The sequence below is a fragment of the Equus przewalskii genome, chromosome 9 (assembly GCF_037783145.1).
Source record: "Equus przewalskii isolate Varuska chromosome 9, EquPr2, whole genome shotgun sequence".
Classification (NCBI taxonomy): domain Eukaryota; kingdom Metazoa; phylum Chordata; class Mammalia; order Perissodactyla; family Equidae; genus Equus; species Equus przewalskii.
This window is the reverse complement of record NC_091839.1, coordinates 21,030,164-21,041,796: the sequence shown is the minus strand read 5'-3', so window position 1 is coordinate 21,041,796 and position 11,633 is coordinate 21,030,164. Positions and strand designations below refer to the sequence as shown.

Genomic DNA, 11,633 nt, shown 5'->3' with positions numbered 1-11,633 from the left:
CAGGCGCGAGGGCTGAAACGCTACTAAGCATGCGCGATGGTGCTGACCGCCGCTGCCGAGGTGGAAGAACTGGAGATGAGAAACCTTGGAAAGAAAGGAAACGATCTGTTGAATGTGCACATTTTCGTCCTCATCGGCCGAATCGGTCGGCTAGAGAGGCCATCTCGCTCTCCGTACGGTGCGCAATCCAAGATGGCGGCGCACGGTCCAAAATGGCCGCCCCCATCACAACGTAACGAAATCGGCGCGGCCATATTGCCCAGCGATAATTTCTCGGGGCACCAGAATCCGTGTCCGTACATAGATCGCTCACCTCCAAACTGCTACAATCTCTACGTAGTAGCCGGGGACACGGGATCCCCAGCCAGGTGAGCGGAAGCGGAAGTGGCATAGCTACGCTTGACTTCTCCGGGCGTAAGGGCACAGGGTTTGCGTTTGAGGTTACGTTAGATTTCTGTTAGCCGCGTTAAGCGTCCTGCTCCGTGGGAATTCGTGATTTGGGATGTGGTTTGTGGTGGGTAGGTGTTGAGGTGGTTGTTAAGACGGCCTCGTAGTTGCTGCGGGTGTTGGGGGCGACTTGGGCCGGCATCAGTGTTAGGCGAGTGGGTTGAGGGAGAAACGAGAGACCATTCCTATTGGTGGTGACAGTCGGCTCCGGAAGGCGCCCTAGGCGGTGGAGAGAGGCACTGGGAGAGGCACGGGCCAAGGGGCCCTCCTGGGGGTGGTCGGTGAGGATCGGGATTGGGGGCTAGTCCTCTGGGCTTCCTGTGGGTGGAGTTTGAGCATGCGAATTGCCCTTGTTGTGATGCCTGTGAAAATAGATGTCTGGGGAGCTCTGAATGGGGGCGAGAGCGAAGTGCGGGGTGGGAGCAGTATGGGTACCCGTGGGAGAAGTTTGTGGGGTTGGAACGTAAGGAAGCCTCAGGTGGACCGACATTTGGGTGCTGTACTATGCATTGAGGTGTTATATTTCCCAGCGTTTTATACTGAAGAATTTTAAGCATAGGGAAAAGTCGAAAGAAGAGCAAAATGATCACCTGTATGCCAACCACCGGGATCCATGAATTGTTAAATTCTTGCTAAAGTTGTCTAGTCTAGAATGTATACCTAGTAGTGGAATTTTTGTGACATAAGGTAGATGAATTTTTACCTAGAAGGAAAAAGCCAAATTGCTTTTGAACCACCCAAGTCTATCACCGGAAATGTATGAGTGTCTCTTGATCCATAGGCTTTCCAACACTAAGTATTTTCCTTCTTGTTTTTGACCATCTTGTGGGTTTAAAAGGCATCTCATTGAGGTCTCAATATGCACTTTTCTCCTTACTAACATAGTTGATCATCTTTTTATATGTTCATTGGCCAATTTTAAACCTGAGAAGTTTGTCATTTCCTTACTCCTTTTGGGAGACCCAGATAATTATATCCCAGCCAACAAAGTAGCACATGTTTGGAATGCTAGTCTTTTGGCAGTTATTGAGTAATAAACCGTTTGGCTGGCCTTTGTCCCCGGTTCCTGGGAGGTAGCCTCCAAATTGTTGAGTCTCCTGGGTGATGAGTGTCTTTGTTATTCGTGGTGTAACCTGATAGTTTGTGCTAACAAGGTGACTGCTGGGGGGTCTGTAGATAGTTAATGCTGGTGAGGTGACTCAGAATGGGGGCTGTTTGTGCCACAAAGATCAACCATGTAATTAGAAGGTTGGGGCTTTGAGCCAGGTGATATCAGTCCAACCTCCAGGAGGGTAGGGTGCTGGTGTTTGAGTCACATGGCCAATGATTTGATCAATCATGCTTATTTAATGAAACTCTAATAAAAACTAGAGACAATGAAGCTCAGGTGAGCTGCTGTGGTTGGCAGTACCCTGCATATTGTCACACGTAGATATGCTGGATGAGTGGCCTGACTCCAAACGGAAAGGAGAGTGGACACTTCTGGTTTGGGACCCTCCCAAACCTCACCCTATTGTGTCTCTCCATTTGACTGATATGTATCCTTCTGCTATAATAAAACTGTAATCTTGTATATTTTTCCCCCCAGATATCTTATAGGTTTTGTTGGTATTGTAAACAGTGGCTTTTTTTCCTGTAAATTTTATTGTTGTTTGAATATGAAATTGAAATTAATGTTTATATTGGTCTTAAAGTAGTTACATAATGACAGTTTTGTTTCTTTGTTTCCAATCTTCATGCCTTGAATTTATTTTTCTCATCTTTTACTGGTCAGGGTTTCATCTATGGTACATTTTTGAGTAAAGTGGTTATCCTTGTCATGTGCCTAAGTTTAAAGAAATCGTGTGGATTTTTTTGTAGATACTCTTTATCAACTTAACAAAGTTCTTATCTATTTCTAGTTTACTAAGATTTTTTTTTAAAAATGTGAGTGGCTATGATATTTTATTAAATGTCTTTTCTTCATCTACTGAGATAAAGAAATGGTTCTTATTAAACTATCCTTACATTCCTGGAATAAAGTCAACTCGTGCATAATACAGTTCTTCCCATATTCAGTAGTCTCCAATATTTTGCCAATATATCAGTGGATATAGTTTCCTAATATTTTACTTAGGGGTTTTATAGCTAAGTTTGTGAATGAGATGAGATTCCTATAAATTTCTTTCTCCTATTGTCCTTGAGATCCAGATCTGTTTTCTTCAGTTCTCATATACTCTGCCTAAGACGGAGTTTATTTTACTTCAGAGTTCTCAATGAGTTTGCGATGTGATATTGAGAGCATTTAAGCTGTGTTAATGCATTTCTAGGGTGTCCTTTTCATCTCTATATTAGTCACAGTGTTAAATTAATTTTTCGTAATCAGAATTAATTTGTTAACCATCAGCACTGGTTGGAGGATATGGGAGATCCAGCTCTGGTTGTGTGTGAAGATGAAGTCTCAAAAAGAGAGACGTGGATTTGAGATTCCAGTTGAGACTTCATTGCAGAGTTTAAGGACACAGACTTTGTCTTCAGAGGCAGACAGCCTATATTTTTGTTTTTTATAGGCAAAAGGTTAGCTTCATTGAGGTAAAATTATATACCGTAACGTTCACCAATTCTTCCTTCATGTACAATTCAATGAGTTTCACAAAGGTATACTAATGTATAACCATCACTTGAATCAATATATAGAACCTTTTCATCAACCCAAAAAGTTTGCTTGTGCCCCCTTACATTTGAGACCATCCCTCCATCCCCCTTCCCTCACAATCACTTATGTGCTTTCTATAGTTCGTGTATTCTAATACTTCATACAAATTGAATTATTCAGGACGTTGTCTTTGGTGTCTGTCTTCTTTCACTTAGAATAATGCCTTTGAGATTCAAAGATGATTTTGCATGTATCATTAGTTCATTTCTTTCTGTTGCTGAGTAATATTCAGTGCTACAGGTATACCACAATGTTGATCTATTCCCCAGCTGATAGATATTTTGGATTTTGGGGAGTAGGTTTTGGGTATTAATCAATAAAGCTGACTGTACGTTCATGTGCAAGTCAAAGTGGCTGTACCATTTTGTAATTTCACCAGCAATGCATGAGAGCATATCCCTTTTACTTCATATCATTGTCAGGGCTTAGTATTATCAGTCTTTTTAATTATAGCCATTCTAAAAGGTGTGTAGCAATATTTTATCTTGGTTTTAATTTGCTTTCATTGTGCAACTTAAAGGAACTTTTCATATGCTTATTTGCCATGTCTATTTCTTTTGGCAAAGTGCCTGTTTAAATCTTTTGTTTCTTTTTTATTGGATTGGCTCTTCTTTTATTAAGTTGGAAAAGGTTTTTATATATATATATTTTTAAAGATTTTATTATTTTCCTTTTTCTCCCCAAAGCCCCCCTGGTACATAGTTGTATATTCTTCGTTGTGTGTTCTTCTAGTTGTGGCATGTGGGACGCTGCCTCAGCGTGGTCTGATGAGCAGTGCCATGTCCGTGCCCAGGATTCGAACCAACGAAACACTGGGCCGCCTGCAGTGGAGCGCGCGAACTTAACCACTCGGCCACGGGGCCAGCCCCAGGTTTTTATATTTTTTGATAGAAGTCTTTTAGTCTGGTATATTCTTTGTTAATATTTTGTCCCACCCTATGGCTTGATTCTTCTTTGTTTTTTAACAGTCTTTTGAATATCAAAAATTTTTCATATGTTTACCAATTTTTTCTTTTATCATGCTTTTTGTGTCCTATTTAAGAAATCTTTGCCTAATCCAAGGTCAGTTAAAATTTTTCTATGCTTTCTTCTAGACATTTTATAATTTTGACTCTTACATCCATAATCCATTTTGAGTTAAGTTTGGTATGAGGCAAACCTGAATAGCCTATTGTTTCAGTTGCATTTATTAAACATTTTATTTTTTTATCAACACGCTTATGCTTTTCTCTAATGTGTGGAATATATGGAATGAAAAAAATATATATATTAATGTACTGGTCTACCAACTCTGTCCCTTTTGCTATTTTTTTCTGTCTCTCTAGCTTGATTTTCCCCCTGGCTATGGATCATATTTTCCTGCTTCTTTCCATGTCTGGTCATTTTTGATTGGATGTCAGATATTGTCAGTTTTACATTGTTGTTTGCAGGATTTCTTTTATTCCTTTAACTGCTTTTGAGGTTTGCTCTGGGATGTAGTCAAGGTACTTTGAAACAGATTCCGTAGATGCTTGCTTTTGAGTTTTGTTAGGTGGGTCCAAAATAGTCTTTTGTCTAGGATGACTCTGTCCCCCTTACTGAGACAATATGCTTCTGACTGAGGACTCTATTTGAAGTTCCTGTGTGTTAGTTCTGTCCACCCTGGCTAGTAGGAACACTAGCTATCCCTGATGTTGTGTGAGCTCCAGGAATTGTTCCACCTGCTCCTTTCCAGTGGCTCTTTCCACAGCCTTGGTAATTTCCTCACAGTTCATCAGTCCTTAGCCAGAGACTCAAAGGAAGCCTCTGCACATCTATAGAGTGAGTTTTCTCATCTCTCTCTCTCTCTTCTAATGTACTGCCTGGCAAATTCTAGCCATCTTCTTTTCCTCAAACTTTGACTTCTGTATCCTTAACTCAGCAAGACTGCTAGACTCTTTTTGGGTTCTTTCTCTCTGTGCTGAAGCCTGGAAAGATTTTCCAGGCAGTAAGCTCCAGCACACAAGGGTCTCACCTTATTTGTTTCCCTTCTTCTGTGACTTCTTTGTCTGAAAATAGTTGTTCTAGATATTTTTTCATTTGTTTTCAGTTGGTTAAGATGAAAGGATAATTTAATTCTCCCTGAAATCAGAGATTTATTGATTCTGGGTGTTCATGTTTTAATCCTCAGTCCACTGGTTACTAGCTGCATGGGTTTTAGCTAGGTGCTTGACCTTTCCTTCTTGGTTTTCTCTAAAATGGAATAATTATCATCTATACCTCATAGGGTTGCTGTGAGGACTAAAGGAGAAAAGAACGTGCTTAAAACAGTTCCTTGCATGTATAGGAATTTGCGCTTATTATTATTTCTATGCCAAACAAATCTTTCTTTGAATCCATAGATGCTGGCTTCCTAGAATGAGGCCGCTCCTATAAAGGAAAAAAAGTAGATGGCAAATCTAGAAATTCATCCTTGCTGAGGATAGTCTTGATGAGACACCATATTGGAATTTCAGGACAGATACTAAAAGTGCTAGCCATTTCCTGAAAGCTACTGAAAATGACCAAGTCCCAGGTGAGCTGTTTATTGCCAATTTGTTTTCCAGTAGATTTCTGGATGTTTATAAAAATGTATACAGTCAGACAGAACAACACGTGTAGATACATTGCAGCTGGGAGGGATGTGCTTAGACTGGGAGACAGAGTAGCCAATCAGGAAGGGAGCTCCATCTACATTTCCTTGGATCCTGCAAGGTACTAATAATTAGAATGTTGCCACATAAGCAATGGGATCCAGAACGGAGTCGTTAACATTTCTATGGTAATACTAGAAACCATCACAAAAGAATACAAACACGTTGCAAGATTTGCTTTGTAGATAAAGAGGAAGCACATGAATTCCTTGAGATCAGTAAATATTTCCTGAACACTAAGTGTGGAGAAATGATTTTCATGAGTCTTTCTCTTCTGTCTTTCTCGTCCAGAGTATGAACCCTTGAACAGTCATCTTCCTAGGAAATGTGGGAGATGTAAAAGCCTAGAAGATGTTTAAAATCTCTTCTTATCTATAAAAAAAGATAATAGTGCTTGCATGAGGGTTATTGTGCAGATCATTGTGTTAATGTGTATAAAATGTTTAGAATGATCTGTAGCATGTAGTAAGAGCTCTGCACTTGCTTTCATGAGTATCGTGATTTAATATGTAGCACCATCCATTTCTAGAAGGCAGTTCTGAGCATAACATACTTTTGTATGTGGAAAACACTGCAGTGGCTACTAGGAATCTGTAGGAAATGTGAACACTTCCTCCAAGACTTGTTCCTGCCTGCCGCCTGGGCATCTTTTCTGTTCAGCCTCTTCTCCTGTGTCACTGAACTATTCACAGTTCCTTGAACCCAAATAGATCAGAAGCTATTTGAAGGCGGGACTATGCTTTATTTCCTTTTTTATTGCAAAATGTATAGTAGGTAACATTAAATGCTCCTAAGGCGGGTTGCAGAGGGTTTTTAGGTAAGGTTTTAGTGATGTTTTACATCAAGTGAATGAATAAGTGGAGAAGTGAATGAAGAATGGACAGAAAAAGGATAATTTTAGTGAATTTAGCCTGCCAAGTATAAATCAAAACTAGATACAAAGAAATATTTGTTTATAAATTCTCATAGCAAAAATAAGCAGAATAACATCCTGTAGATCTTTTATATTTTATTCCATTATATTAACTTCAGATTAAAAAGGATTATGTTGTTACAGGGCTTATTGTCATTCAGTGATGTGGCTGTGGATTTCTCCTGGGAAGAATGGCAGCTACTAGACACTGTTCAGAAGAACCTCTACCGGGATGTGATGCTGGAAAATTATAGCAACCTAATGTCATTGGGTAAAGATAGCTTTCTTAAGTATCTTACTTTAAACCCATTAATTGCCTGTCTTTTTTCCATTGCTACAATTTATGGGTACCCCAATATCCTAAATGATTTTGGATTTGGACTTGTATAGGTCATAGGACTTATTTTCTTTATGAACAGACAGTGAATGTACTAACTTTCATTTTCCAAATGAAAAGTTCCTATTTAGCTGAGATTCAGGCTATACCTTTCCTGGAGCAGAACTTTTCCTTATAGGCCTTAACGCTGCTCAGGTTCTCTGTGATTCCTCCTTGACAGGTTCTCAAGCTGCCAAGCCAGAAGCAGTGGTCGACTTGGAGAAAGGAGAAGAACAAGGAAGGGTAGAGGGGGAGTTCCCAAGTCAGTGTATTCCAGGTGAGTGAAACCAATGCAATGAGAGTTAGTACAAGCAAAGTAACAGTTGGTCACTGGTGGCTTGAGACCCCGTTAAGGTTATTTTAATTTTTCTTCTCATAGTCTCTGAACCTTTAGACGTGACTTAGAGCGAGTGAAAAGAGGTCTTCAGTATGGATGATGTCTGCTTCTTACCGCTCTTCTGTATATGATTCTCTTTTGCCAGCTACCTAGGAGACGAGTACCTCCTGTTATCTACCCTGGGTCACGTCTTTGCCTCTTTCATTTGGTCTTTCCTGTTTTGCGTAGTTGTTCTTCTATTGCAGCTTGTTAGACACAACTGGCCTCCTCCACTTCTTCTCCATACCTTTTCTATTCTTTCAGATATTTGAAGATTTCTTCCAAAGTTTGATGACACCCATGTCCTTCAGTTTATTACTTATTATTTCTTTAAAAAAAAAAAAAAAGATTGGCCCTGAGCTAACATCTGTTGCCAATCTTTCTCTTTTTTTTCCTTCTCCCCAAAGACCCCAGTACATAGTTGTATATTCTAGATGTAGGTCCTTCTAATTATGCTATGTGGGATGTTGCCTCAGCATGGCTTGATGAGCAGTGCTAGGTTCACACCTGGGATCCGAACTGGTGACACCGTGGGCCACTGAAGTGGAGTGTGCAAACTTAACCACTCAGCCACAGGGCCGGCCCCATCTATTTCTGTTACTGGACGGCTCAGACTTAACGTTGTGCACCTGCTCAATCACTTTCTTCATTCTGTTGAGATATTGACTTGAGATTCCATCCCTCTCCATTTTATGATAATGATAAGATTGATTTTTTTCTTTTCTAGAAGTAATGTGGCAAGTTTATGATTGGTATCAGGAAGATCCTGAGAAGGATGAACCTGTGGAGAGAGATCATGAAAATAATGCATTGGGAAAAATATTTTCTCTCAGCCAAAACTTTGTTCCATGTGTAGAAAGACCCCATAAATGTATCTCAAGAGGAATAAGTTTGAAACAAAATGCAAATTTTCAGAGTAAAAACTATGCAGAAATGAACTGTGATGAGTTAAATGGTCATAGGAAATTATTTTTCTATACTCTATGTGAAGCCTCCCATACTCGAGCCCAGTACTATGAACATAATTTATGTGCAAAGGCTTTCAGCATGGTGACAAATCTTAAGAGATGTCGCAGAATTCACATAGAAGGGAAACCTTATGAATGTAGTGAATGTCCAAAATCCTTCAGGTATAGGTCAAAACTCATAATACACCAGAGAACTCACACAGGGGAAAAGCCGTACAGATGTGATGAATGTCAGAAAGCTTTCAGTACCAAATGTCATCTCACTCTGCACCAGAGAACTCATACAGGAGAGAAACCGTATGGATGTACGGAGTGTCAGAAATCTTTCAGAACAAAGTATCATCTCATTCTACACCATAGGACTCATACAGGAGAGAAACCCTATGAATGCAAAGAATGTGGGAAAGCTTACAGGGAGAAGACGAAGCTCAGATTACATTACAGAACACACACAGGAGAGAAACCTTTTGAGTGTAGTGATTGTGGGAAAGGTTTTATGCAGAAGTCAAACCTGATTATCCATCAAAGAATTCATACGGGAGATAAACCCTATGGATGTGGAGACTGTGAAAAGGCCTTCTGTAGTAAATCTCAGCTTGTTGTTCACCAGCGAATTCATACAGGAGAAAAATCTTATGAATGCAGGGAATGTGGGAAAGCCTTCAATAAAAACTCGCACCTCATGACACATCAGAGAATTCATATAGGAGAGAAACCTTATGAATGTAGTGAATGTGGAAAAGCTTTTGTACACACATCACAGCTCATTGTACATCAGAGAAATCATACTGGAAGAAAACCGTATGAATGCAAGGAATGTGGGAAAGCTTTTAACAAAAAGTCACACTTTGTAACACATGAGAGAATTCATACTGGAGAGAAGCCATATGAATGCAGTGAATGTGGAAAAGCTTTCATAGACAACTCACAGCTTATTGTTCATCGAAGAACTCATACAGGAGAGAAACCTTATGAATGCAAGGAATGTAGGAAAGCCTTTAATAAAAGGTCATCTCTCATAACACATCAGAGAATTCATACAGGAGAGAAGCCTTATGAATGCAGTGAATGTGGAAAGTCTTTTATAGACAAGTCACATCTCATTGTCCATCAGAGAACTCATACAGGAGAGAAACCCTATGAATGCAGTGAATGTGGAAAAGCTTTCATACGAAAGGCAATGCTCATTGTACATCAGAGGACACATACAGGAGAGAAACCCTTTGCGTGTCTTGAATGCCAGAAAGCTTTTAGCAGTATGGCAATGCTCAGTAGACATCAGTTGATTCATACAGGAGAGAAACCCCATGGATGCAATGAATGTGGAAAAACTTTCCGGCAAAAAAGCCATCTTATTATCCATCAACGATGCCATACTGGAGAGAAACCCTATGGATGCATTCCATGTGGTCAAATCTTCAACCAGAAGTCACAGCTCATTAGACATCAGAGACGTCACACAGGAGAGAAACCGTATCAGTGCACTCAATGTGGGAAAGCCTTTTTTGAGAAATCATACCTCAATGTCCATCAGAGAAGTCATGCAGGACAGAAACCTTATGAATGCAGTCAGTGTGGGAAAACTTTCTCTGTCAAGTTCTTTCTTACTTCACATGAGGAAATTCATAGAGCAAAGAAGTCTCAGGAACACAGCGAGTGCTGGAAAGACTTTAGTGAGATGCCACATCTCACTGAATACAAAAGAATTCACACAAGAGAGACCCTTTGAATGCAGTGAAAGTTAGGATACTTTTCCATTAATTTTGGCCTTTGTAAGTTTTTGAAAAGTTATCCAGGAGAGAAATCTTTTAAATGCATTGAATATGGGAAAATATATAGTGTCATATTTTATTAGAGAAAGGCAATATGAATGAGGTGGAAAGTTGAAATCTTCTTGAGAAGCGAAATCCTATTATATGTGACACACAAATGAAACCATTTGAGCGCACAAATGTTTTTGATAGGTCATCACAAAATAGTTTTCACTGAGGAAAAATCTCATAAATGTTGTGAATCCTGGAATACCTTCCAAACAAGTGAGTTTTCATACCAAAGAATGCAGATGACTCAGACTTGTGATAAGGGATGTCTGTGGCATGAAGCCCACACTTACTGTGCTTCAGATAATATTTACTAAGATGAATTGGTATAGTGTAATGATGGTTGGAAAGGTTGTTTACATATAAACAACTTTATAATAAAAATTCTGATCCTTTCACATTACCATGTATTTATAGAAATTGTAACACAAAGTAGTCAATTATGAAGTGCAGATAACTTTAGCATGCCAAAAAACACTTTGTTTCATGTTCGAATATATTATATAGTCAAAGCAGTAAAGTAAGGTCCCAGATGTATGTATTTTCTTTGTGTCTGAGTATTTTTGTAGAACACGTATAATGATTTTCAAATTTCACAAGATAATGGAAGTTGTGTACCACAAAATTCTAGTTCCAGTTTGTATGTGTAGTAGTCACCAAAAAATGCCAGCATTGTTAATTTTTGTATATCATATAAACTGCGGAGGAGGTATCTAGGCTTAAGATTAAACAAGACTAATATAATGCTATTTCCCTTTCTGTCTTTTTTTTGTTTTTTTTACTATTTACTGGTATATGTAAATGATCTGATAGTTCTTTTCAGCTCTTTGAAATGAATAAATTTTTTAAAACAAATTATCTTCTGGTTGCCACTAAAAAAAATACCCATTAAAAATATTGAGATTTAAGAGTGATGAGTAATCACAACTCTTCTGAGTTCTGAAATCCCAGCTGAGTTCTGGAAAACTGAAAGCAGCTACTATTTTCAAGGAAATAAAGATTAAAACGTCATCTTTGTTAGTGGTATTGCTCAAATGGGGGATGTGGCTTAGACCTATGACCAGATGTGTTTCCCACTACTTTTCCCCATAAAACCTAGTTTATTTGTTTCCCAGAGCTGCCACAACAAGTACTATAAACTGCTCAGCTTGAAACAACAGACTTTATTACTGTCTCAGTTCTAGAGGCTAGAAGTCCAACATTAAGTTGTCATTGGGCATGCGCCCTCCAAAATCTATCAGGGAATTCTTCCTTGCCTCTTCTAGCTTCTGGTGATTTGCTGGCAATTTTTGGCATTTCTTACCTTGCAGCTGCATAACTCCGATCTCTGCCCTCGTCATCACATGGCATTCTGCCTGTGTGCCTCAGTGTCTTCACATGGCCGTCT

At 39.3% G+C, this 11,633-nt stretch overlaps 1 protein-coding gene across 8 annotated transcripts; it reads left to right on the top strand.

The window, feature by feature from the left end:
• On the top strand, positions 1 to 11,101 carry LOC103554195 (zinc finger protein 605-like). Of its 8 annotated transcripts, none has more exons than XM_008525143.2 (5): positions 1 to 368; positions 5,503 to 5,675; positions 6,851 to 6,977; positions 7,264 to 7,359; positions 8,186 to 11,101. In XM_008525143.2, the coding sequence occupies exons 2-5, from the start codon at positions 5,661 to 5,663 to the stop codon at positions 10,153 to 10,155; spliced, it is 2,208 nt and encodes a 735-aa protein (XP_008523365.1). In that variant the 5' UTR covers positions 1 to 368; positions 5,503 to 5,660; the 3' UTR covers positions 10,156 to 11,101. The 8 variants fall into 8 exon arrangements, with proteins under 8 accessions (XP_008523365.1, XP_070414483.1, XP_008523369.1 ...); XM_008525147.2 differs by having other exon boundaries at positions 291 to 414; XM_070558381.1 differs by lacking the exon at positions 1 to 368 and adding an exon at positions 384 to 440.
• Positions 11,102 to 11,633: the final 532 nt, after the last annotated feature.